The sequence below is a fragment of the Elephas maximus genome, chromosome 9 (assembly GCF_024166365.1).
Source record: "Elephas maximus indicus isolate mEleMax1 chromosome 9, mEleMax1 primary haplotype, whole genome shotgun sequence".
In the NCBI taxonomy this organism is placed as follows: Eukaryota; Metazoa; Chordata; class Mammalia; order Proboscidea; family Elephantidae; genus Elephas; species Elephas maximus.
Genome location: NC_064827.1, coordinates 5120117 through 5146937, shown reverse-complemented (window position 1 = coordinate 5146937; position 26821 = coordinate 5120117). Strand labels below are relative to the sequence as shown.

General features: G+C 56.9%; 2 protein-coding genes across 8 annotated transcripts in view; one reads left to right on the top strand and one right to left on the bottom strand.

Annotated features, from left to right (window-relative positions):
* Nucleotides 1-10823, top strand: part of STKLD1 (serine/threonine kinase like domain containing 1) — a 43609-nt gene extending 32786 nt beyond the window's left edge. Inside the window, exons 11-18 of one of the 4 annotated variants that reach the window (XM_049895150.1) lie at nucleotides 5379-5495; nucleotides 6481-6621; nucleotides 7225-7353; nucleotides 7983-8111; nucleotides 8196-8324; nucleotides 9547-9687; nucleotides 9990-10069; nucleotides 10588-10823. In XM_049895150.1, the coding sequence (XP_049751107.1) occupies nucleotides 5379-5495; nucleotides 6481-6621; nucleotides 7225-7353; nucleotides 7983-8111; nucleotides 8196-8324; nucleotides 9547-9687; nucleotides 9990-10069; nucleotides 10588-10707 (986 nt within the window). In that variant the 3' untranslated portion in view covers nucleotides 10708-10823. Of the gene's footprint in view, nucleotides 1-5378; nucleotides 5496-6480; nucleotides 6622-7224; nucleotides 7354-7955; nucleotides 8112-8195; nucleotides 8325-9546; nucleotides 10075-10587 lie in introns of those variants that run through there. The other 3 variants (XM_049895148.1, XM_049895149.1, XM_049895151.1) reach the window with 3 other exon arrangements.
* Nucleotides 10824-10921: 98 nt separating this feature from the next.
* REXO4 (REX4 homolog, 3'-5' exonuclease) lies at nucleotides 10922-25292 on the bottom strand. 4 transcript variants are annotated; one of them, XM_049895152.1, is made up of 8 exons: nucleotides 24617-25281; nucleotides 22452-22813; nucleotides 21042-21179; nucleotides 20597-20790; nucleotides 18826-18914; nucleotides 15913-15987; nucleotides 15278-15352; nucleotides 10922-11955 (listed from the first exon to the last, which is right to left on the bottom strand). In XM_049895152.1, the coding sequence occupies exons 1-8, from the start codon at nucleotides 24836-24838 to the stop codon at nucleotides 11842-11844; spliced, it is 1269 nt and encodes a 422-aa protein (XP_049751109.1). In that variant the 5' UTR covers nucleotides 24839-25281; the 3' UTR covers nucleotides 10922-11841. The 4 variants fall into 4 exon arrangements, with proteins under 4 accessions (XP_049751109.1, XP_049751110.1, XP_049751111.1 ...); XM_049895153.1 differs by having other exon boundaries at nucleotides 22452-23514; nucleotides 23923-24705; XM_049895154.1 differs by having other exon boundaries at nucleotides 23923-24705.
* Nucleotides 25293-26821: the final 1529 nt, after the last annotated feature.

Sequence of the window (26821 nt, the reverse complement as noted above, 5' to 3'; positions counted from 1 at the left end):
CTGCCTTGGAAGAAGTACAGCCAGAATGCTCCTTAGAAGCAAGGATGGAGAGACTGCATCTTACATACTTTGAATATGTTGTCAGGAGGGATCAGTCCCTGGAGAAGGACATCATGCTTGGTAAAGTATAGGGTCAGCGGAATAGAGGAAGACCCTCAACGAGATGGATTGACACAGTGGCTGCAACAATGGGCTCAAGCATAACGATTGTTAAGAATGGGGCAGGACCGGGCAGTGTCTCGTTTTGTGGTACATAGGGTCACTATGAGTCGGAACCGACTCAGCGGTACCTAACAACAACAATAACAGTTTGTTCTGTAAACCTCCATCTAAAGTACAATAATAATAAAAAGGTTTGCCCAAGCAGTCCATATAATTATCCTTTTCTTGATTACAGCCTTGGTCTTTGGCCCAATCTGTTTTATTAGGAAAAAAATTTGGAATACAGTCTGTCTTAGTCATCTAGTGCTGCTGTAACAGAAGTACCATAAGTGGATGGCTTTAACAAAGAGAAGTTTATTCTCTCACAGTCCAGTAGGCTAGAAACCTGAATTCAGGGCATCACCTTCAGGGGAAAGCTTTCTCTCTCTGCTGGCTTTGGAGGAAGGTCCTTGCGATGCATCAGTCTTCCCTTGGTCTAGGAGCATCTCAGCGCAGGAACCTCAGGTCTGAAGGACGCACTCTGTTCCCGGCACTGCTTGGTGGTATGAGGTCCCCAACTCTCTGCTTGCTTCCCTTTCATTTAATCTCTTGTAAGATAAAAGGTGGTGCAGGCCACACCCCAGGGAAGCTCTCTTCACATTGGATCAGGGATGTGACCTTAGTAAGGGTGTTACAGTCCCACCGTAATCCTCCTTAACATAAAATTCCAATCATAAAATGGAGGACAACGACACAATACTGGGGACCATGATCCAGCCAAATTGATACACACATTTTTGGGGGACATAATTCAATCTATGAGTAATTTAACAATGGCTTTGGTTTGGTCTTATAATTCTATAGCAGGAACCTTGGGTTCTATAGTTAAAAGATCTTTCTGGATTTTTCTAATTGGCCTCCTCCATCCACCTTTGAGCTTCCCCTGGTACAGTGACATATTTATTAATGGATACAGATCTGATGGGCCACTTTCATAAGTTTCTATTCAAATCCTAAATTCCTGGGTATATTTTGGGGAATATTCATGAGGATCAGGAAAGTCCTTTACAATTGCGTGAAGTTGTGCCTTAGACCAAGGGGAAGAGGCAACCTGGGTAGGTTTATCCGGTTCTTCTGGATACCGTATCTTAAAAGGCATCTCAGGGACTATCACAGAAACGAGTGTCTCTAGTGTTTTGGTAGGTTCTGTAGGGTAGGAAGGGAGTTCAGGAAAGGTGAGGGCAAGAAGGAATGGGGGTGGGAGAAACAGGGGCAGGCCGCTGACATTGTATTTCTTTAATTTGGCTAGCCTGTTTGGAAGCTTCTAGGTACTAATTAAAACAGGCTTTTCATTGTACTTTTTTTATTTGGGAGCCTCTAGTTTACTGCACAGAAAAGTCAATTTACCTTGGTCAAATGAGCCCTTTAATGGCCATTGATTTCCTAAATCACCCTTAATAAGTTCATGCCAGCTATCAAGATACAAAAACTGAACCAGGCTATTTTCGGAGCTGGCATTCCCCCTCTTACCAAGTAACTTAGAGGTACACTTAAGCGTTATGTGTTCCTAGAACCAAAAGACCAAACCCAGTGCCGTCGAATTGATTCCGACTCATGGCGACCCTATAGGACGGAGTAGAACTGCCCCACAGTTTCCAAGGAGCACCTGGTGGATTTGAACTGCCAACCCTTTGGTTAGCAGCCATAGCACTTAACCACTATGCCACCAGGGTTTCCTGTGTTCCTGGAGAAAACAAAAATTGAGTTCTAAAGTCTTACCAGGATTATCCACTAGATGGCGGACTGACCTTGTCAAAATGTTCAGAACACGAACGGGAAATGAAAGCCAAAAACAAAACTGACAATAAAAATCCTGAAGAGCCATCTCTCCAGTGAAGTGGAAGCTCAAGATTCAGGAGGGCTTACCTTTGCCAACCTGAGATTTCGTGGTGACGGATCGAGGACGAGGCTTGAGCTGGCACCAGAGCTCCAGTTCTCGACAGTCTCGGGGTTCACTGAAGATGGGGTGCCTTCGAAAGCCCACCCGCTATGCCAAAATGTTGTAGAGTGAAACTCTCAGACTCTGCTAGAGTAAAACAAAGAGATTTATTGAAAGCATGTAAGAAACATTTGAATGGGGAGATGTTAGCCCACACAGAGTAAAGCCAATGGATCCAAGGGGTAGCGGCTTTGTGGGGATAGTTATAGGGTGGAATCAGTAATCTCCCAGTAGGATTCTGATTGGTTGGACTTTCCTGGGCTTGCCCAGGCTTCCCCTGGCTTGCCTAGATGTGGCCGTATTGTTTGTTGGTCCCACCCAGCTAGAGGCCCAAGTCCATATTGCATATGAAAGGGAAGAAGGTCAAAGTTATATTCTCAGGAATGCAAAATCACTGAGCTTGTAACAAAATGGAGTCTGGCTTGATCCTAGGCCAGGCACCCTAAATATGCCAGGCACCTCTGTTCTGAAGCTCTTATTCAGTGACTTTAGCAAACAAATTTATTTTCCCAGAGTTAGGAGGGTTTTTTTAGGAGGGTAGCAGTCTGAATTTAGGGTACCTGCTCCACGGGAAGGCTTTATTTGTCAGCTCTGGGGCAAGGTTCTTATTCCTTGGCTCTTTGGTGATCTTCATGTAGCACGGTGTCTATCTTCTCCTATCTCTACTTGCTCCTCTCTTCCAGTCTGCTCTTTTTATATCTCAAAGGTGATTGGCTTGAAATACACACTGTACTCATAGGGCCTCGTTAACGTAACAAAGAAAACCCATTCCCAAATGGGATTATAACCACAGATATAGGGATTAGGATTTACAACACATCCTTTTGGGGAACACCATTCAATCTGTAACAGTATGATAAAGCACCCACAGCCTGACCAGGGGTTTGACGGGGGGATGTATGCCATGCATCCAGACCAGTGGTGGGTAGCTGCAGACGGTGCCGCAGGTGCCCCTGGCCCTTGGAAGACCCCCTATGTTTCCTGCAGAGGTCATGCAGAACTTCTCCAGCCGGCCCGAAGTCCAGCTCAAGGCCATCAAGAGGCTCCTGATAATGTCTGAGGATGAGCTAGGTAGAAACCACCATGCCCCTTCTCCAGCTCCTCCCCCAGGCAGACCCTGTAGCCAGGCCTTTGGGGATGTCTCTTAGCTAGGGCTTTCATATGCCTCTGAGGCCTGCTTCCATTCCCATAAGACCCCATGTCTTCACGACCAGCTTGAAAGGTAGGCACCTGTAATTTTCCCTGTGCCACCTCCTGTACCCAGCAGAACAGGGTGGGACGTTGGGTGGTGGGTACCTGTTTCATTTCCAGGGGTCCCCCTTGACATGATTTTAATGGATGCGCCTATTCCACAATTTCCCTATGGATGGATAAACCAAAAACCAAACCCAGTGCCATCGAGTCGATTCCGACTCATAGCGACCCTGTAGGACAGAGTAAAACTGCCCCATAGAGTTTCCAGGGAGCGCCTGGCGGACTCAAACTGCCGACCCTTTGGTTAGCAGCCGTAGCACTTAACCACTACGCCACCAGGGTTTCCAATGGATGGATAGTTGAGTTGTTTCTGATTTTCCACAATGACAAGCAACACTGTAACGATGAGCCTGGTGCACGTGTATTTGTGCACTTGTGAGAGTATTTCTGTGGGATAAGTTTCTAGATATTCGGGGGTGGGGTGACTACATTTTCAGAGATACTGCAGATTTCCCTCCGTAGACACACCACATCACACACTGGCCAAGAGAGCATGTGAGCGCCTCTTTCCCCAACATACTCCAAAATTATGTATTCATAAAATCTTTCCACTCAATCTCTCTCACCAGCCTGAGTATTGATTTACTCACTCAGCCACCCACCTACCCGTCCAACTTTCATTCATCCGTCCATCTGTCTGCCCACCTGTTCATCCACCTACCTGTACATCCAACCATCTATTCATCCAATTATCCATCTATCTGTCTGTTCACCCACCCAACACTCACCTACCTGTCCATCTATTCACCAGTCCTTCCATCTATCCATTCAACCATCCATCCATCCACCGACCCATTCATCCACCTACCCATCCTCCCACTCACTCATCCATCTGTCCCTCCATCCAACTATCTCTCCATCCATATGTCTCTCCATCCAACTATCCATACATCCATCTGTCCCTCCATCCAACTATCCATTCATCCATCTGTCCTTCCACCCACCCACTATCCACCTACTTGTCCATCTATTCACCTGTGCATCTGTCCATCCAACTATCCATCTATCCAATCACCCACCCACCTGCTCATCCATCTACCTGTTCATCTACTCACCTGTCCAGCCATCTCCAACCATCCATCCACCTGTCCATCCATCGATTCATCTATCTACCCACCCATCCACGAGACATATACTACTGTGGGCAGGGTCTCTCCCACTGGCTGGGGCATCAGTGATTACAAAGGCCCCACCCCAGCCCTCTCGTGGGACAGCAGGGTCCTCACCTGGGCCATTTGTCTTTCCCTCCCTCCTGCCTTCCTCTGGATCCCTTCTAGAGCCAAACTGGCCAGGATGGAGTCTATGGGAAGGGAGATGGAGCCTTCCTGGGAAAGCTGAGGGAGGCGATTGGGGTCCTTTCCCACCCGCCCCAGAGCCAGGCCCGCTTCAGATGGCCTGGTGTGGGTTTGCTGGGGCTCAGCTTCTTAGGTCCAGTGCTTCTGACTCTCGTACTCACCACAGCCCTGTGACGCAGGTACCATCATCCCTACTCTGCAGATGAGGAAACTGAGGTTGGGGGAGGGGAGCAGCAATGGCACAGGGTAGAGCTGGGACTGACCTGGGCTGCCTGCTCTCTTCTCTCACCTGCTGCTCCACACCCTGCTCAGTTCTCGGCACAGAGGACTGAGTGGAAGGAAGCCCAGGGTTTCACCATCAGGGTGGCTACAGCCAGGGCTGCACAGCCAGACAGACCTGGTTCACACTGCTGCTCAACAGCAGGTGCTCTCACCTCTGACCCTCAGTTTTTTCATCTGTACAATGGGCATACCATCAGGAGGGACCTACCTCGAGAATTGTGGGAGGCATCAGATAAGATGCCTGCAGTAGATCCTCACCAAGCACCCAATAAGCGCTTTTCTTGGCCCTTGCAATTGTCTATCAGGTCCTGTGCTTGACACCCTGTAGGTTCCCAGCAGCCTCTGGGCTCCACTGCCCATTCCTGTCCGTCCCCTGCCAAGTCTGGCCTGTGTTCCCTGCCCACCAGGTCTGCCGTGGCCGATAGAGCTGGTGGAGCTGGTGATTGGGGTCCTGAAGCAGCACGACCGAGTCCTGGCCATGCAGCTGTGTGGCTGCTCCCTGCTGCTGCGTGTTCTTGGCCAAGGTGGGGATTGAGCGTCTTAAACCACTCACCCCCAGCCCTGACCCTGGGCCCGTGCCCGGCCCCGCCCATCCAACCCGTCTCAGGATGACGGAGACGGCAGGGTACAGACTGGCAGTGGGGGACCTGCTGCGCAGCCTAGGAAAGCACCCCGCCCTCCAGCCGGTGTCCCCCATGAACCAAGGCGTTGGACACATGGGACTGTGGAGTCCTCTAGTGTCACCCTCATGGATGGGTGGCTAGGAGGAGGGGGGGACTGAGGGGGCAGGATGGTGGCCCACGGGGGCAGCCTTGAGCCTGCTGCCCTGGAAGAAGCAGGAACCAAGAGTTTAGAGCATCCAGTCTTTGGATTGTTAGAAAACGTCTCGCCGTCTTTGATGTAGAGCCAAAAGGACGTATCTACCTTTCTGATTTTAGCAGTTAAGCTTTAATTCCCAGGCACTGCATTAAGCTAACCAAACCAAACCCAGTGCCGTCGAGTGGATTCCAACTCATAGCGACCCTACAGGACAGACTAGAACTGCCCCATAAAGTTTCCAAGGAGCGCCTGGTGGATTCGAACTGCCAACCCTTTGGTTAGCAGCCGTAGCACTTAACCACTGCACCACCAGGGTTTCCGCATTAAGCTAAATGTGCTGAAATCTTGTGTTAGGGCCTGCTGCCTGTGCAGGCGGGACTCAGTCAGGCTGCCAGTATTGTTGGAGTCTGCTCTGTACCAGGTGCACAGAGGGTCAGGGTGGACTTCAGCTCCCTCCCCACCCAGTGGGCGCACAGCCTGCCCAGAGGGAGGTTGCCAAATGCATTCAGCCATGCTGGGGCCGACTGCGCTGCTTCTCCATGGCCGGCCGCACTGGGGCTGAACCTGTTTCCTTGTGGGCTGTGCTGGGGCCGACTGACCCCGATTCCCCATGCGCCATGCTGGGGCCGACCCTGCTTCCTTGTGGGCCGTGCCGGGGCTGACCGACCGCACGTCCCCATGGCCGTGCAGCGCTGGTGCAGGACGCAGAGGCTCGGGCGCCGTGCAGCAACGCCATGATCGCCAGCCTGCTGGGCATCATGCGGTGCCACCCTGACTCGGAGGAGCTCATCGTCATGGGCTACAGCCTGCTCACCATCATCTCGAGTCAGGGTGGGTTCCCACGCACCGGACTGGCCCCGGGGGGATTCAGGGCGGGAGTCAGGAGGGTCAATCCTGGGTACAGGTGACTTGGAGGGTCGTGCTGGCCTACTTCAGAGATGGCCCTGTTGAACTGTCTTCAGCCAGGCAGTTCCAGCTGTGGGCAGAGTCCCTTCTGTCTGGATGCGTAGCTTCTGTCTGTACAGGCATGCACCCCCCCCCACCCCCCGCCCCACCACCAGTGTGCACAGGCACCACAGCCGCACGGCCAAACCTCTCCGCCCTTCTGGGGGAAAAAAAAATTTTTTTTTTTTTTTTGAGGTCGGGGCAAATTATCAATCATCTCCATTCACGCAGCACCGGGCATCCTAGGGCCATGGGGAGGGAGGACGTGGCTCCGTGCTCCCAGGGCACGCCATCACACGTTCCAGTCACGCAGGCCCCAGTTATTCAGTTCCTGCTGCCACAGCAGGAGTGGCGGTTCCAAGAGCCCAGGTGCAGGCGCCGAGCCCCTGGCTGGTCGAACGGACTGCAGTGCTGCAGGACACCAGAGGAGGGAGGCAGGCTCAGGGAGGGCTTCATGGAGGAGGTGCTCCTCATCCTGGTCGCTCACAGAATCGACGGAGGGGCAGCTGCAGAAGGCCGCGCTGTTTGAGCACATCCTGGAGCACTTGGACAGCTTCCTGGAGAGCAGGGACGTCTGCATCACTGGCCTGGGCCTGCTCTGGGCCCTCCTGGTGGACGGTGAGGGGCCTCCCTGCGCCCCCGCGCCCCACCCCCAGTCACCTCTGAGAGGTTGGGGCCCTCCCCGTCCTGTCCCTAAGAGCCTTACGCTGAGGCAGAAGGAACAGAAAGGAGAGGAAGGGGATACAGGCAGGCAGGGAGTCTGTCCCGGGCCGTGGGCAGAGCTGTGCAGACCCCCCTGCGCCTCCCGCCCTGGGGATGTGGCCGCGCTGCCCACGGAAACCCTTGGCTCCCGTGAGCTCTGGGAGGCCCTGCGAGCCCCTGGTTTCAGTTAGCCTTGGCACTAATTCAGAAAAGGGGCTCCTGGCTCATGCTGCCTGACTTCCACTGTGCCCCAGCTGGCACCCCTGCCCACGGGAGAGAGGGCTCCCAAACCACGGAGAGCCCGGGAAAACCCAAAAGAGCCTTGCTGACCCCGGGTGCAGAAGTCCTGAGCCCCTCCAGGGTAGATAAACCCTGTCCTCAGACTCGTTGGCGGGAGGGAGTCCTGAGTACCCACCTAAGGACTGCTGGCTGCTCCCTGGAAGCCTTCTGCTGCTGTCCTCGGTGGGAGGCAGGGTGGGGTGGGGGGGCGTATACAGCAAGCACTGTGTACACACAAGGTCTGGCCCCCCCGCCCCCGGCTCCAGCTGTCCTCGTGGACAAGACCCCCTTAGAGAATGCCCCAACGCTTGTGGCCCACGTGATGGCCACCTACTCCACGGACAGAGAGATGGCAGAAGCTGGCTGTGCAGTCCTCTGGCTGCTGTCGATGCTAGGTGAGGCCTGGGGGGAGCGGGGTGGGGCGGGCTGAGGTCTTTGGCAGGGACACGGCGACAGGGTGCCGGCACCTCCCTCTGCAGGCTGCATCAAGGAGAGCCAGCTGGAGCAGGTGACTGGGCTGTTCCTGCAGAGCATCCAGCTATGCCAGGACAGGGTCCTGCTGGTGAACAATGCCTACCGCGGGCTGGCCAGCCTGGCCAAGGTGTCAGGTGAGGGCTGGGCCGGGCCGCCAGGGCCGGGGCACGGGGGATGCACACAGACCGCGAGACGGAAACGAAGGGTGGGATCATCGCAGCCACCCAGACGGCCCTTTCCCACTCAGCGCTCCGCTGTGCACATCTCTCCCAGTCCGTAAACACAGGCATGGTAACCTTGTTGCCCAACGCCCGGGAATAACCTATTAAAACAGCCCCTCAAAGTCCCATACCACACAGACCACAGCTGTCTCTTACTAAGCCCACGCCCTTTACAATCACCCCTTAATAATAATAATATATAATAATAACCCTTCATGGGGGAAACGTGGGGCCTGGGGCGTGGCAGACAGGCTCCCACTCCAGGGTGATGCCTGTGACGCCAGAACGAGGCCTGCCCCCAGCGCCTGGCCGTCTCCTCTGCTCCCTGGTTGTCTTGCTCTGGCCAATGCTGGGCTGTGTCCTGAGTTGGCCTGGGTTCCCAAGCTGACCAGGATCCTGGGTACATCCGGGCTGAGGTTCTGACTCTGCCTGCCCCTGCCCCCACATACCTGTGCCCCAAAGCTCCAGCCAAGCACTTGTCGGGGGTGGTTCCAGGCAGCAGGCTGGGGGAGGCCGAGAAAGGGGAAGCTGACCAGCCAGGCTTGGGTCCCTCCTCACATTGGCTGGGTCTGGGGGGAGGTGGTCTTCAGTGTGGGAGGCACGCGGTGGATGGGGCTTTTCCCTCTGAGACAAACCCACAGTTCTGGGTGCAGGCCTGACCCCAAGTCCTGCCTGCAGCTGCCCGAGGTCAGCAGTCCACGCACAGGGGACAAGAAGAGGGGCCGGGGGCCTGAGGGCAAAGGGCCTGGCTCAGAGTTTGGTTAGTCGTGGCTGCCACTTGCTTGCTGGGACACTTAGTATATGCCCCTGGGGCCCAGTGTCCACTTTGGTAGAGGAGTGCAGGCAGGACCCGGCACCCAGGAGCACAGCCTGCGCTCGGGAAGTCTGTAGGAGCCCAAGCCTGGCGACTGCTGATGGAGGGGATCCCCCACATCGCTGTGCTTCATCCCCTGAAGGCACACACTCTGGGCATGGCTGGGGACTCTGGAGGGCCCCATGGAGCCCTTTCCAACCTGGTCCCCACTAGAGATAAGGCAGCAGGATCCTCGTTAAAAATGTCTCCCAGCTGGGGTGGGAGAGCCTCAGGAAGTCTGTCCCTAGCACTTAGGGTGCCATCGTCGCCCATTCCCCGCAGAGCTGGCGGCCTTCCAGGTGGTGATGCCCCAGGAGGGCAGCGGTGGACTTGCACTCCTGCAGGACACGTATGAGCTCCACAAGGACGACCCCAAGGTGGTGGAATGCCTGTGCACGCTGCTGTCCCACCTCGTTGCCTACAGTGAGCCCCTCCCCTGCCTCCCGGGGAGCGGCCGCGGGGCGCCCAAGCCTGCCCTCCACATCCCCGAGTGCCCAGTGCGCCAGGCGCCGACCCGGCTGAGAGGGACACGGGCTCCACCCCCACACTCTGCTGCTCCCTCCACAAAGCCGGAGGCAGCGCTAGCTTCCTCAGTCGTGCTGTCACCCCACGGCCACCATCCCAAGTGGCTTCTGAGCCCCAGGGTTCCCGCCTGAGCCTGAGAGCTGTGGGGGGACCCGGAGGGGAGGGGCAGAGAGCCTCACGGAGCCCCCCTCTCTGCCCAGAGGAGATCCTGCCAGAGCTAGTGTCCAACGGCATCACACCCCTGGTACAGGAGATCAAGGGACGCTTCACCTCCAGTTTGGTGAGTGGCCCAGGCACAGGGGCTTCGGAGGCTGATGCCCACGCCTGTCCAAGGCTCGGCCCTGAGTAGCCTGGAGTCCGGGGCCTGGACGGGAGGTTTATACAGAGCCGGCCTTGGTCTGAGCGTACAGCGCAAAGCGATTGTTCTCCCGACTGCCTATGATTCCGGTGCACAACCCCACCGAAGTTCGTCCCACAGCAAGGAGTAACCAGGCCTTTGCCCCGGGGTGGTGCAGGTAGTCAAGGGCTTGGCTGCTCACCAAAAGGTTGGAAACTGGAGTCCACCCAGAGGTGCCTCAGAAGAAAGGCCTGGTGATCCGCTTCCCCCGAACCAGCCGTGGAAAACTGCACGGAGCGCAGTCCTGCTCTGACGTGTGTGGGTGTCCCGCACCGGAGCCTGTGGCAAAGGGCTAGGTTTCTCATCACACCTCTCCGAGGACTGTCCCCAGCCAGCGGGACTGTCACGGGTGACCTGAAACCACCCGTGCAGACGCCAACCTACTTGTTTTACTTTTCCAGGAGCTGGTTTCTCAGGCAGAACGGGTGCTGCTGCGGCTGGAGGCCTCGCCCCCAACTCCAGCTGTGGGTGACCGTCCCGCCGTGCCCTGCCCCGCGCCGCCACAGGAACCCTCGCCTTAGTGCGGGGGGTCCTGCTCAGCGCTCACCCTGCCCAGATCACTAATAAAGGCCGTGTGCCATCCCTGGTGTGTCCACGTCATCCCCAGGGCAGGGAGCCTTTCTGCCACCTCTGCACAGACCTCAGCCCTGGCTGAAGCTGAGGGTGCGACCTGGACTCACAGTCATCTCGGACCTTCTCAGGAGGGAAGAACAGTAAACCTCAGACTCCACGCACTCCATCGTAGAAGTACATTTATTTTAAATTAAGACTCTGCAGGTTTGGACCATTACGTGGAGCTGTCACGGGGCTCAATACAGCCTCTGGCTTCATTCACCCAGACCAGCGCAACTTCCTACGCTCAGTTTTCACAAACACCAGCGTACCTGGGCCGAGCCCGGCACACCAAGCTGAGCAGGCCTGCAGGCCGGCCAGGGCACCCACTGGGACTCTGCAGCTGAGTCTGTGGCAGGTGGGAGGCAGCCAAGTCTAGGAAGAATCATCACCTGCCCAGGAGACCCCAGCACCTCCCAGCATCAAAACGCAGCTTCCCACGGTCCGGAGGTGCCTTTACCAGGCACTGATCCACAGCCCGCCCCGCCTGAGCCAATTTACATGAGAGGGTTTAAACTTGGGGGGCGGCGGTGGGGGTGGTAAGAGGTGGGGAAGGACACCCACCCCCAGAAAGCTCCCCACAGAGGGTATGGCTGTGTATGGACACCTGGCCTGACACCGAGTGCAGGCAGAGTTCCTGACATCACCAGGATGACGGAGGAAAAGTGGCCTCGAAGACCCATGGGCCCACAGCGCTTCCCGCCCTGGGGCACCGGGGTGACAGGCCTGAGGGATCCAGGGAATCAGCAGTGATAGGTGAGAGGACTGCCACTCCCCGTCAGTCCTACCTCTGCCCCCTGCAGCGCCCAGGGTGTACAGCTGACTGCCTCCTCAGCCCCGTCCCGCCCCCAGACACAAGGTGTGAAGGAGATGGGTCCACATGGCAAAACCAAGATGTTCTTCTCAGAGTACGCGTGCCGGGCCCTGCTGCCGCAGCTGAAAATGTTTCAGAACCACCTTGCTGGGGAGACTGGGCCTGACCCAGCGCTCTGGTCGCAGTGCCTTTGGGTTGAGGCGCTGCCACAGCGCCAGGGCTGTGTCGATTACGTGCGGTGGCTGTCTGGCGCGGCAGCGGTTGTGAGCTTGTCTTTGGCGGCGCTTTCCCACTCCTTCTTCACCATGATGTAGAGTCTCATTGCTGCCTGGGCATCTTGAATCTAGGGACACAGAAGAGGGTGATGACAGTGCCAGCAGGTGACAAAGCACACCCATAGGCCACACGGAGCTAACGCCAGTTACTGTGCCCCCTGATGCCAGACACCACACTAGGGCACACAGGCTGTGAGGCGTGGGCCTCTCCAAGACATCCCCCGAGACGTCGTGTGCAGTAGGGAGCACGTCTAGCAGCCACACGACTGCCTGACCCCACTGTGATTCCAACACAGGCCCGCACGCTAGCAGGGAGGAAACAGAATCCCCAAGAAGCCAGGGCGAACGTGCTGCCTGTTCTGGGTCCTGGAGCATGAGCACTTACCGAGTGCAGATGCCAGGATAGGCAGGCCAAGCCTGATGGGGGTCCACCCACGGGCTGCAAAGAGCCCAGGAGTGGAAGGCCAGATATGGGCTGGGGCTGTGGGGAGGGGGTCCCCCAGACCGGTCAGAGGAGGGCGGGGGGAGGTGCCAGCTGGGTAGCCTGCATGGTCACAAGGGGCTTTCAGTTTAGACTGATGACTTGTATTGCCAAAGAATTACAATAGAGTTTTTTTGTGCTAAGCGTAAATTATTACTTAAATGTAGGTATTTATAATTCATAGACCGGCAGCTTCCCAGGCCCCCTCCCGCCTCACTTCACCTCTGTCTGCTCTCAGGTGACAAGGCACCTTGCTGTGAGATCAGGGATGCCCCCACCTGAGAGCATAGTCACTGAGCAGTGCTCCTGCCCCCCACCAGAAGACACACCCACAGTGCTCCTGCCCTCCTGAGGACACACCCACAGTGCTCCTGCCCTCCTACCTGAGGACACACCCACAATGCTCCAGCCCCCCCACCTGAGGACACACCTACAGTGCTCCTGCCCCCCCACCAGAGGACACACCCACAGTGCTCCTGCCCCCCACCAGAGGACACACCTACAGTGCTCCTGCCCCCCCACTTGAGGACACACCCACAGTGCTCTGCTCCCCCCACCTGAGAACACACCCACAGTGCTCCTGCCCTTCCCACCTGAGGACACACACACCCACAGTGCTCCTGCCCCTCCCACCTGAGGACACACACACCCACAGTGCTCCTGCCCCCCCATCTGAAGACACACCCACAGTGCTCCTGCCCCCCCTTGAGGACACACCCACAGAGCTCCTGCCCCTCCCACCTGAGGACACACACACCCACAGTGCTCCTGCCCCCCCATCTGAAGACACACCCACAGTGCTCCTGCACCCCCACCTGAGGACACACACACCCACAGGGCTCCTGCCCCCCCATCTGAAGACACACCCACAGGGCTCCTGCCCCCCGACCTGAGGACACACTCACCCACAGGGCTCCTGCCCCCCCATCTGAAGACACACCCACAGGGCTCCTGCCCCCCGACCTGAGGACACACACCCCCACAGGGCTCCTGCCCCCCCATCTGAAGACACACCCACAGGGCTCCTGCCCCCCGACCTGAGGACACACTCACCCACAGGGCTCCTGCCCCCCGACCTGAGGACACACACACCCACAATGCTCCTGCCTCCATCATCTGAGGACACACCCACAGTGCTCCTGCCCCCCGACCTGAGGACACACTCACCCACAGGGCTCCTGCCCCCCGACCTGAGGACACACGCACCCACAGGGCTCCTGCCCCAGAACCTGAGGACACACGCACCCACAGGGCTCCTGCCCCAGAACCTGAGGACACACGCACCCACAGGGCTCCTGCCCCCCGACCCGAGGACACACTCACCCACAGGGCTCCTGCCCCCCGACCCGAGGACACACTCACCCACAGGGCTCCTGCCCCCCGACCCGAGGACACACTCACCCACAGGGCTCCTGCCCCCCGACCCGAGGACACACTCACCCACAGGGCTCCTGCCCCCCGACCCGAGGACACACGCACCCACAGGGCTCCTGCCCCCCGACCCGAGGACACACGCACCCACAGGGCTCCTGCCCCCCGACCCGAGGACACACGCACCCACAGGGCTCCTGCCCCCCGACCCGAGGACACACTCACCCACAGGGCTCCTGCCCCCCGACCCGAGGACACACGCACCCACAGGGCTCCTGCCCCCCCACCCGAGGACACACTCACCCACAGGGCTCCTGCCCCCCGACCTGAGGACACACGCACCCACAGGGCTCCTGCCCCCCCGACCTGAGGACACACTCACCCACAGGGCTCCTGCCCCCCGACCCGAGGACACACGCACCGAGCAATGTTCCTGCTCCTGCCCCCCGACCTGAGGACACACTCACCCACAGGGCTCCTGCCCCCCGACCTGAGGACACACTCACCCACAGGGCTCCTGCCCCCGACCCGAGGACACACTCACCCACAGGGCCCCTGCCCCAGCACCCGAGGACACACTCACCCACAGGGCCCCTGCCCCCGACCCGAGGACACACTCACCCACAGGGCTCCTGCCCCCCGACCCGAGGACACACTCACCCACAGGGCTCCTGCCCCCCGACCCGAGGACACACTCACCCACAGGGCTCCTGCCCCCCGACCCGAGGACACACTCACCCACAGGGCTCCTGCCCCCCGACCCGAGGACACACTCACCCACAGGGCTCCTGCCCCCCGACCCGAGGACACACTCACCCACAGGGCTCCTGCCCCCCGACCCGAGGACACACTCACCCACAGGGCTCCTGCCCCCCGACCCGAGGACACACTCACCCACAGGGCTCCTGCCCCCCGACCCGAGGACACACGCACCCACAGGGCTCCTGCCCCCCGACCCGAGGACACACTCACCCACAGGGCTCCTGCCCCCCCATCTGAAGACACACCCACAGGGCTCCTGCCCCCCGACCTGAGAACACACACCCCCACAGGGCTCCTGCCCCCCCATCTGAAGACACACCCACAGGGCTCCTGCCCCCCGACCTGAGGACACACTCACCCACAGGGCTCCTGCCCCCCGACCTGAGGACACACACACCCACAATGCTCCTGCCTCCATCATCTGAGGACACACCCACAGTGCTCCTGCCCCCCGACCCGAGGACACACTCACCCACAGGGCTCCTGCCCCCCGACCCGAAGACACACGCACCCACAGGGCTCCTGCCCCCCGACCCGAGGACACACCCACAGGGCTCCTGCCCCCCGACCTGAGGACACACTCACCCACAGGGCTCCTGCCCCAGCACCCGAGGACACACCCACAGGGCTCCTGCCCCAGCACCCGAGGACACACGCACCCACAGGGCCCCTGCCCCAGCACCCGAGGACACACGCACCCACAGGGCTCCTGCCCCCCCACCCGAGGACACACGCACCCACAGGGCTCCTGCCCCCCCACCCGAGGACACACGCACCGAGCAATGTTCCTGCTCCTGCACTCTGATGCCCAGGATCTTCTGTGACAGCAGTTTCAGGGACGGCCTTCCACTCTACAGGGCGGGGGGCGGGAGAGCAGAGGGCTGGGGCTGCTGCTGGATACAGCTCCGCTGGGGATGCTTCACTGACCAGGGAGAAGCTGGCCACCGAGCCCCACCCACTGACCTTCAGCTTGCCCCTCAATGAAGTGCCCATGGCACTTAGGGCAACAGCCACCCGCCATGCCAGGTGGTGACACACCGGATCAGCCTGTGAAGAGGCAGGGCAGAGAGGCCTGCTTCTCCATCTGTCTCCCACCCTAGCCACCCTGCCAACAGGTGGGCTAGCGCTCGGCCCTCCGGGAGCAGAGCTGGTGGTGGCTCCATGCCCCACTTGGTCATCCTGTTAGCCATCAGAGGACGAGACAACCCACCTTCAGCCACACTAATTCTAAGGTGGGCAATGAGCAGAGCTCTGCCATCACTGAAGCTTGCTTTTAGTTTTAAAGGTTAAAGGGAAAACCAAAATACAAAACACAAATCCCCTACCCAATATATCAGCCACCAGGGCCGAGAACCTGCAATTTTGTGAACTAACAACACAGAACACAGTGTACCAAACCCCACTCAGCTACCTTCACTTGACTCTTGAAAGGCTTGTATTTCTGTGTGTCCCGGACCTTCTTTTTTGGGTGATCAAGAAACAGTACCTTGAAGGAAAAATCACAGTGACAGTGATTTCCAATTTTCATTTTCAGCCGTGGAACCTCTTTTTAACAAAACGACATAGAGAATGAGGGAACACACACACAGAAAATGTAAGTAACGCATGTATATGTATACATACACACACACGCAGAGTGACGAAAAGTATTAACGAACGTTTTAAAGGGAACTTTATCACACTGACTTGAGGTGATGCCCAACGGTGAGGGCCTCGTTAACAAAAACAAAATCTTGAAACCGGGGAAGAGAGCCATCATGGACTGAATTATGTCCCCCCAAAAACGTGTGTATTAACGGTTAGGCAGTGATTCCCAGTATTCTGTTGTCCTCCATTTTGTGATTGTAATATTATGTTAAAGGGGATTAGGGTGGGATGCTAACACCCTTACCAGGTCACATCCCTGATGCAATGTAAAAGGAGTTTCCCTGGGGTGTGGCCTACACCACCTTTTATCTCTCAAGAGATGAAAGGGAAGTAACCAGAGAGGTGGGGACCTCATACCACCAAGAAAGCAGCACTGTGAGCCCCGTGTCCTTTGGACCTGAGGTCCCTGCGCTGAGATGCCTCACCAGTCTACCAAGGGAAGACTGATGCGTCCCAAGGACCTTCCTCCAGAGCCGACAGGGAGCCGGCAAAGCCTTCCCCTGAAGCCAGCACCCCAGATTCGGACTTCTAGCCTGCCAGACTGCAAGAGAAAAAACTTCTCTTTGTTAAAGCCATCCACTTGTATTTCTGTTATAACAGCACTAGGTGACTAATACAACAGCTAAGCAGCAACCAATTTAGTCCTATATTTTTATCTGGTTTCACACAGAGAGAAAGTCAGAAATGATTAAGAGCGTTAACAGATCGTCTTGCAACCTCCGTCTTCCGAAAAGACTTAAAACTGACGTTTGCCAGAAACAGGAGTTGGCACGCACCAACAGGGACAGCTGGTGAGGAGGATGGGTTACCACGGCTGAGGTGCTAACGTTTATGATGTGATGCGCCTGAGTGTGCAGATGGCTTTGTTAGATTCTAACGGTTAAAGACAGACTCTAAAGAGAAACTAAAGCCAACGTCTAGAGACCCGGAGGCTTCTGAGGGTTCAAAGAGCACTGTCTGAAAAACCCACACCAGGGGCCACGTAGAGATTGAAAGTGCCCCTGCTGCCTGCCCAGGCAGTTCTGGCAGACTGGGTTGGTCAGGACCTTGAAAGAAGCAGGACTAGCAGCCACCACGCACACCTACTGGGGCACCCAGAGTGGACCCTCCATGCTCACCCGCCCACTGGGCTGGCCAACACCAGTCAACACATGGAGAGAGAGACAAACTGAGGCCAAGACGGTGCCGTGAGGAAGTAGTGGCCTGGGGGAAATGCCTCCAGACACGGGAGCCTCAAGCACCTCATCCCTGCCTGGCAGGTGACAGCGGAGCACAGCGGCCAGCCTTGTCTACGCTGAGTGTGCCAGGGAAGTGGGGAAGCGGGCCCGAGACGGGTTGGGGCCTGCACCCCAGCTTTACCGCTCTGCTCCCTTGGGCGTGCCACTCAGCCTCACTGTGCCTCAGTGCTACCATCTGTGGCATTGACTTTATTGTTAGAGTATCCCCAACGGAAGCACAAATTCAAAATGACAATTTTTTTTTTTTTTCAGTGATGCTTATGCTGAGATGGCAGGGGTGTGTGCACAGCACACACGGGACAGCCAGTGACCCCATGTCCCTGAGGCCCTGACAGTGTGCACATGCACAGGGGTGAACATGCAGGACACACAGGAGAGCCAGCCACCCCACGCCCCCAGGGCCATGACAGCTCAGGGGCGCACATGCAGGACGGGACGCACAGGAGAGCCAGCCACCCCACGTCCCTGGGGCCCTGACAGTTCAGGGGTGCACATGCAGGACACATAGGAGAGCCGGCTACCCCACGTCCCCAGGGCCCTGACAGTTCGGGGTACACATGCGGGATGCACGGGAGAGCCAGTCACCCCATGTCCCCAGGGCCCTAATGGTTTCGGGGTGCACACAGCACGCACAGGACAGTCAGCCACCCCACATCCCCAGGGCTCTGATGGTTTAGGGGTGCACACAGCACGCACGGAACAGTCAGCCACCCCACATCCCCGGGGCCCTGATGGTTCGGGGGTGTGCACACAGCACACACGGACAGTCAGCCGCCCCACGTCCCCGGGGCCCTGATGGTTCAGGGGTGTGCACACAGCACACACGGACAGTCAGCCGCCCCACGTCCCCGGGGCCCTGATGGTTCAGGGGTGTGCACACAGCACACATGGGACAGTCAGCCACCCCACGTCCCCGGGGCCCTGATGGTTCGGGGGTGTGCACACAGCACACACGGACAGTCAGCCACCCTACGTCCCCGGGGCCCTGATGGTTCGGGGCTGTGCACACAGCACACACGGACGGTCAGCCACCCCACGTCCCCGGGGCCCTGATGGTTCGGGGGTGTGCACACAGCACACACGGACAGTCAGCCACCCTACGTCCCCGGGGCCCTGATGGTTCGGGGCTGTGCACACAGCACACACGGACGGTCAGCCACCCCACGTCCCCGGGGCCCTGATGGTTCGGGGGTGTGCACACAGCACACACGGACAGTCAGCCGCCCCACGTCCCCGGGGCCCTGATGGTTCGGGGGTGTGCACACAGCACACACGGACAGTCAGCCGCCCCACGTCCCCGGGGCCCTGATGGTTCGGGGGTGTGCACACAGCACACATGGACAGTCAGCCACCCCACGTCCCCGGGGCCCTGATGGTTCGGGGCTGTGCACACAGCACACACGGGACAGTCAGCCACCCCACGTCCCTGGGGCCACAACCTTCAAGTCGTTATGCAGCGCGTGTCCAACCAGAATCCTGCCCTTCAGCATTTCCGCCACTTCCTCCTGGACAACCGCAAGTTCTTCCCCTGAAAATCAAAGGAGTGTTTCAGCAGTGTCAGTGAGGGTGGGCGAACGCTCCAGAAAGACCAAGCTCACGAGGAAGAGGCCCTCCCTGCCTCTGGTCAGAACTAAGGGGACAGGCCAGGGCAAGGTTCTGACCTGGAATCTAAGGCCAGGTCCCAGAGGCACAGTCACTGCCCCTGGGCCTGTGAGCCCACATCCGAAGGAGTCTTGGGGCTGTCTCGTGACACCTCATGAGGGGAGGATTCGGGGACACCAGCATGGGCGCGCTGCCTGGGAGTCTCTCCCGACTCAACTCGGATGGAGGGCGAGCGGCTGGTGAGAGAGTAGGCGCATCGAGCCACTCGAGGCCCAGCCCCACCCACAGGGCGGGGCCTGTCTGCAAAGTGCGCATTCCAGCCAAGAGCCGTGTGCCCAGGCTGAGTAGCTGTTTAGAAACTCGGCAGCCATCTGACAGGGTCATTTTGACTGAACCTCGTAACAGAAAACCAGGGCTTGTACTTTATGTCTTTCCAACTGGCAACTGAAGACCAGACTGGCCCTCTGCCCAATGTTTGGGAAGCTCTGCTCTAGACGCAGTTCTGGAAGCAGTCCTGCTTCCTCACAGTGGACTCTTGTTGACGTGGCCCCGGCCCACCCCACCACATCCCCTTGCCACCCAAAAGGTCAAGCTCTGGCACCCAGGTCTGCACAACAACTCGGCTGCCCCTGCCCAGAGCTGACGGGACCAAGAGTGGCCCCTGACTCAGGCAGGATCCGTGAGAGCCACTTTGCTGGAATTTGAAATTGGGACCAAGAGATGCTGAGGACGTGTAGGGCCACCTTGTCGGGTCACGTGAACCAGAAAAAGCAAAATAAAAGCGAGCAGAGAAAGCATGAAGAGACGCAGAGAAGGGAGTGAACACATGGCCCAGAGACTCACATGGAGGTTCCACAGGCTTTCTGGCACCTTCCTAGGTGCCAAACCTTCCAGCCACCCTGGATTCCTGACCTTACAGCTCACACACCCGGTCCATTAGCACAGCCTCTAGGCTCCGTCATTACCAAGTACCCCAGGTTGGGTCACCCTGCCACCTCCCCAACACTATTCCCTCACACCTCGTGTCGGGCCACTCTGCTACCTCCCTGACCCCATCACCTCATACCCCGGGTCAGGTCATCTTGCCACCTCCCTGATCCTGTCACCTCCAGCTCTCACCTCCACAGCTGTGGGAGCCTCTCACTACATCTCCCTGCTTCCACCTTATGCTCCTATAGTCTATTTTTAACCTCACAGCCAAGAGAGGCTGCCAACTGCGAGGCAGACAAGCTTCTCACGGCGCCCAGGTCACCTGAGGTAAGGGCCAGAGTCCCCACGAGGACCTCCAGGATTTCACTCTCCCACCACCCACATCCTGCCCTCACCTTGCACAGGCCCCTTGCTGGTCCTCTAGCGCACCCCTCTGGGTCCCCATCACTGAGTAACACAGAGCAACAAGGAGCACCATGCTGATCTGAAAGACAGTGGTCAGAAGTCCTGCCACGTCAGACATGTGGGCCTGACTGCTGCCTGCACACCAGTCACCTCGGGGAGGTGAGATGGTCAGTCCTCACCACGTGATGGCTCCTGAACAGAAATGGTAACCACAAGAGAAACTCTGCCTGGCCTCAGGCTTCCCTTTGGGTCCACAAGCTGCCCATTACGCACCCTGCTTGAGGTTCTCTGGCCGGATCCCACTGACCGCCGTCCTGTAGTCTGTCACGGGCTCTGCTGGTCGAATGTATTTGTCGTAAACACACTTCCCGTGCTGGTTCACAATGGACACGCGGGCAGCAATGCTCTCCTCGCCCTTGGGACCCACGCCCACCATCTCACAGTCCAGGGCCAGGGCTCTGGTCAGGCTGTGGGACCAAAAGCTCTGCTCAATAAGCCCTATGGGGCCCAGGACTCAGGGAGGCCCCTAGGGGCCCATGGGCAGCAGCCTCACAGAAGAGTGCTCTGGCCGTCACTGTGATCCCCAACATGACAGGAGACAAGGGAGGGGCTCGCCCAGCTCAGCTGGAAGCTGAAAAGCAAGTATCTCCTTCTTTCCAGAACCTCCACCCGAGGCTAAGCCCAGCCAGCACTCCACCTCCCCCAGTGCCCCACGGACCCGCTGAAGCCCTGCTCCTTCACCAGGGTGATGCTGCTTTTGCGCTGACCCAGCCTCTTCCTTGCGATGTTGGCAGCTTCTGGGCCTATGGCAGCCTCGATGTCCTCCGGGTCCACATCGTCAAACCAGATGTCGTCCCTGAAAGGCAGACACGGACATGCTCTGGTTTCTGACCTGGTGGGTACAGACAGTGGACCGTGCTTGCCAGCAGGTGCTGACACAGGTTGTCTCCCAGGAACTGGGGTCCCGATCACCGGCTGCACAGGCCCAGCTGCTCCTGGACCGTGGCCATCTGGCACTCTGCTCAAATGTGTGTCTTTCTAGTCACAAAATACGTTCATCGTCAGCTTCAGGGAGTGCAAATATAGACGGAGAACGTAAAACAGAAACATGCTACACACCACCAGATATGATGACTGCCAGCGTTTTCTCTTAATCACAAGAGTGATAAGCTTGTTATCGCTTAGAACACAGACGCGGGCTACAAAACAAGCATACGAAAACATCACCCATGACCACGGTGCTCCTTGAGAAAACCACCTACGTGAAACCACACATCAACAGTTACTTTAAAACAAGAATGAGAACGTAAGGAAGCAGAAAAATTAGATGAATGGAAATGAACGACCAGAACAGACACAATGAGAACGTTCACGCACGTGAAGAATGTAACCAGTCACCGAACAATACGTGTAGAAATTGTTGAACGGGAACCTAAACTGCTGTGTAAACCTTCACCAAAAACACAATATTATTTTTTAAAAAGTTGCAGCCGGGAAACACACACAAATGGAATCGTGTGAGCCCCTGCCGAGTGTAACGACCGCTACGAGCCCCACACTTGGACCCTCACGAAGGTATAAACATCTTTGTGGTGAATTCTGTCTTTCAGGCTCAGCTGAAATGTCCTGTCCCCAGAGTCCTTCCTGACCCTGCAAGGTGGATGCCCTCCTGCTGCCATTTGCTCCCATCGGGCCTCTCAACATTACCCTGATCACACTGACAAGTCATTTCAGTGTATCCTCTGTCTCCGGCTTGACTGTGAGACTCCGGAGGGAGGGGCAGCCTGTCTTGCTGAGCACGTGTGCGGCACGACGCACAGGAGAGGCACCCAAATGGTCTCCTCCAATCTTCGCTGTCCTCAAACCCCATGACACGCAGGCAGCCTCTGACTGATGGACGTGCCACCCCCAGCTGAGCCGTTTGGAGGCAGCCACTGACTGCTGGTCCCGAGTGATAAGCACGGTATTCAGTAAGCGCCTCCCAGTGCGGCACTGCACCCAGTGTCTCATACCCACCCTCTACCTATAGACGGCCACCCAAAGCTCGCCAGGCCTCTGGCCCCACACTGTCTAGCTGGCACAGAGCAAGAAGAGGTTTCAAGCTCCAGGCAGAGATGCAGACACTTACTCCGTGGGCAGGGCTGGAGCTGCCACCTCGGCTTTCTGCCTCTTCTGCCTGGTGTCCCCTCGTGTTGGAGAAATGGCGCCATGCGGTGTCCTTTTCGCAGTTTCCTTCTCATCAGGCTCTGGTCTGGGGGCCTCTGTGGGAGGTGCCGGCGCCTTCCTGGCCCTCGGGAATCCTGCAGGCTCAGAGCCTCCACTGGCCTCCGGGCCTGAGCTCCCAGCAGGCCCGGGCTGCTCCACCTTGCCTCCCTCTGCAGGGTCTGAGCCCACACTTCTGTTTTGCTGGGTCACTTTGGGCTGCTTTTTGAAACCCATCTGAGAGGTAACGAGAGGCTTTTCTGGGGTCTGTGGTTTTTGTTTCAGCAGCTAATGGGACCCAAAAGAAAATAAATGCAGTGTTTATTTCAGAAATCCAGCACGATAGGTCAAAAACATGCACACACACCCCCCGTCACATCTGTGTAGTACATTTCCTGCCAGCATCGCTGAAACTCATTTCCAGACGGGCTGGAAAGTCACTTGTGACCAGCTTTTTTCTTTGCTTTTCCCACAGCAGCGCATCACCTGACACCTGCTCCCTCACTGGGCTGACAGCCCACACCTGCAGCACCGCTGGCCATCGGACACCACGGGCTACTTCAGCTGAAGGCGTGACAAGCACCTTGTTGCCACTTTTTTCCAGTGGCTGATTCTTTGCACGTGGGTCACCAGGCCTTTCTTCTGAGACGCCTCAGAGCGGACCCGACCTCTCCAAGAATTTCTACAAGTCACTGCGTGAGTCGCTGCTCTCACCGGCCAGGCAGCATGCTGCCGCACAGAAACCACTCTCTAAGGTTTCCCAGTCTGCATTTCCTGTGAGGGTCTCAGGAAGAGAGAGGGGCACCTTCAAGGAAATGGAGGTAACAAAAGCCCTGCTAGCAGCTCTGGCTGTCCTCATCCAACAGGGGACTCTCTGGGGTCTTTGAGCCCGGCCTCCTCCTCATGCTTAGATCCCCAGCATGGTGGTTCTCATCCGCAGTGAAGATCCCAGGACCGGGCAAATGAGCAATGACGAGGTGGGCTTCTACCTACCAGTTAATAGTTAAAGAACCAAGGAGTTACTTCCTTGCATGAACTAGACAAATAGAAGGATTCACTACAGGAACCATCCCTCTCAATTCTGACTTCCTTTCCCGGGAGAGAGAAGCAGAGGCACAGCTAGTACTCGAGAAATTACACACAGCCCTGGGGCTGCTCCTGGGATTCTAACTGTCTGAATGTCATCCTGGTCGTGTGTGTCAGGGCAGGGAAGTCCTCAGGGATGGCTGCCCTAGGATATCTGGCAGTGTCAAGTGTCAGGCTCAAGTTCTTATCCATTCTTTCTCTCATTTACTCTGAGGCCCCACAGTAAATTCCAGAAAATCGCAGACTGGGGTGGTCAACCTAGTGTAGTAGCAAAGGGCACAAACTCAAGCCAGGATCATGGAAATACACACCAGTTCTGTGACCTTGGGTCAAGCTCCTTACGCGCTGCACCTCAGTTTCTTCATCTGGAAGATGGGGATATCAGCAGTAGCTACTCACAGGACGTGGAGTGAAGCACAGGGAGCAGTGTCTGACAGGGCGTAACCACTACACAACGGATGACCACTGCTGCCAAGACGGGCGTAGGGGCAGCAGTGGCAGGAGCACGGACACGCTCCAGGGCCTGCCTGCCTGGGTCTGAGTCCCAGCCTCCTTGCTTTCAGCAGCAATTTTGGATAACTTACTTAAATTTAACCTTTCTGGGACCATTTCCTCATCTGTGAAATGGAAATGATGAAAGTACAAACCTCACAAAGCTGCTGGGGAGGGGAGCTTAAATGAGAGAATGCAAAGTCACAGAAAAGAGCGCCTTTGCATTTCAACGACTCAATAAATGGAGAAAAGTGAACCATCATGTACGGCTAGAATCGTCTACACCCCGTTTCTGTTAGCTACTTCCCCAAAAGCTTACAGCCTTTCTCCAAAGGCCACTCTTCCCGTGAACCCGTGTATATACAATCGGGAGTGAAATCTGCCCCCACAGGTCCCTTCTGGGCCGCCCAGGTCTCTTCCTTCTCGCGCTCTGTGGCGACCAGACAAGAGCCTGGGGACACGGGCCGCGCGGTGGGCCTCGCCCCCGGGCTCGCTGGGCTCTCTGAGCCTCACCTCTTGCAGCGCCTTCCAGTTTTGGGAAAAGTCTTCGGGCGCCTTCGGAGGTCGCAGCACGAGGCGAGGGCCGCTCCCCTGTTTCTTGTTGACCTCCCGAGCTTTGCTTTTCCCCAACTGCCCCTTCCTGTTTTTCCTCCTACGAAGCCTCCCGACAGGCCCTGGTTTGGCTGCAGGACTGCTCCGGGCGCGCCTGGGGGCCGGCACCTTCGCCTTCACCATCCTGGCAGCGCCCACGGTCCCTGGAGGCCACCACACAGGGCGGCGTCCAGCGCTCCGGCCGCCCCGATCCCGCTGCCCCGCGGACCCCCGGCCCCTGCGCGCCTTCGAGGGGTGTGTCCTCGCGCCCCGGCCCGACGTGTCCCGCCGGGGCAGCTCCGGCCAGCGCCCGCCCCGACTCGCTCAGCGGCCGGAAGGAAACGCACCGCCCGGCCCCGGAAGCGACCCCCACGCGCCCCACGGGCCTCGAACACGCGCGCGCCAATCCCCGGAAGCACTCTTCTCTCCTCGACCGCCTGGAAACCGCGTCCGCGCCTCTGGTTCCGCACGGCCAGGAGCCGGGCAGGGCTGTTCGCCCGCACAGGAATACGGCCGCCGCCTCAGCGAGGGCGTACGGGGCCGGCGATCTAGGGCTGGTCGGGGTCGGGCCGGAATCCGATATGCGGATGAGAAACGCGGGCGCCGGAAGAGAAGTGGGGGGCCGCTGTCGGAATTCCCCGCCCGGGGGCCGGCAGGGGGCGCCCAGCGGTGGGCAGTCAGCCCTGGGCTTGGGTCCGCGTTGTCCACCCAGGGCTGTTACAAGTGTGAAAAAAAATTCTGTTTTGTTTTATGAAAACAGTGTTCTCTTACCCATGAGACTAAAGGTCATCTTATTAAATGTTAAAAACCTATGTGCTGTGTATTCATGAACACATAATTTTTAGTGCCTACTAGAGCCCTGATCCCTGTGCGCCTGTCAGCTTGGGGTACTGGGGGGGCTAGCATATGGCCCTGAAGCTGGAAGCTATGCACCAGTATTTCAAATAGCAGCAGGGTCACCCATGGAGGTCCATTTCAGTTGAGCTTCCAGATTAAGACAGGCTGGGAAGAAGGATTTAGTGGTCTACTTCTGAAAAAATTAGCCAGTGAAAACGTTGTGAATAGCAGCAGAATTTTAATACCGTGCCAGAAGATGAGCCCCTGAGGTCGGAAGGCACTCAAAAGATGACTGGGGAAGAGCCGCCTCCTCAGAGTCGACCTTAATGACGTGGATGGAGTAAAGCTTTCGGGACCTTCATTTGCTGGTGTGGCACAACTCAAAATGAAAAGAAACAGCTGCAAACATCCAATAATAATAGAAACATAGAATGTATGAAGTATGGATCTAGGAAAATCGGACATCGTCAAGAGTGAAATGGAACGCATAAACATCGATACCCTAGGCATTAAAAATTTAGTGAGCTGAAATGAACCGATGTCAGCCATTTTGAATCAGACAATCATGTGGTATGCTATGCCGGGAATGAAATTGAAGAGGAATAGCATCACATACATCATCAAAAAGAACATTTCAAGATCTATCCTGAAGTACAACGCTTTCCGTGGTAGAATAATGTCTGTATGCCTGCAAGGCAGACTAGGTAATATGACTGTTATTCAAATTTACACACCAACCACTAAGGCCAAAGATGAAGAAATGGAAGATTTTTTTTTTACCAACTTCTGCAGTCTGAAATTGATCAAACATGCAATCAAGATGCACTGATAATTACTGGCGATTGGAATGCAAAAGTTGGAAACAAGGATCGGTAGTCGGAAAATATGGCCTTGGTGATAGAAATGATGCTGGAGATCATGTGATAGAATTTTGCAAGACCGATGACTTCTTCATTGCAAATACCTTTTTTTACCAACATAAACAGCGACTATACAGGTGGACCGTACCAGATGGAATACACAGGGATCAAATTGACTACATCTTTTTTTTTATAGAAAGAGACGATGGAAAAGCTCCACGTCATCGGTCTGAACAAGTCCAGGGGCCAACTGTGGAACAGACTATCAGTTGCTCATATACAAGTTCTAGTTGAAGCTGAAGAAAATTAAAACAGGTCTCTGAGAGCCAAAGTATGACCTTGAGTATATCCTACCTGAATTTAGAGAGCATCTCAAGGATAGATTTGACGAGTTGAATACTAATGACTGAAGACCAGATGAGCTGTGGAA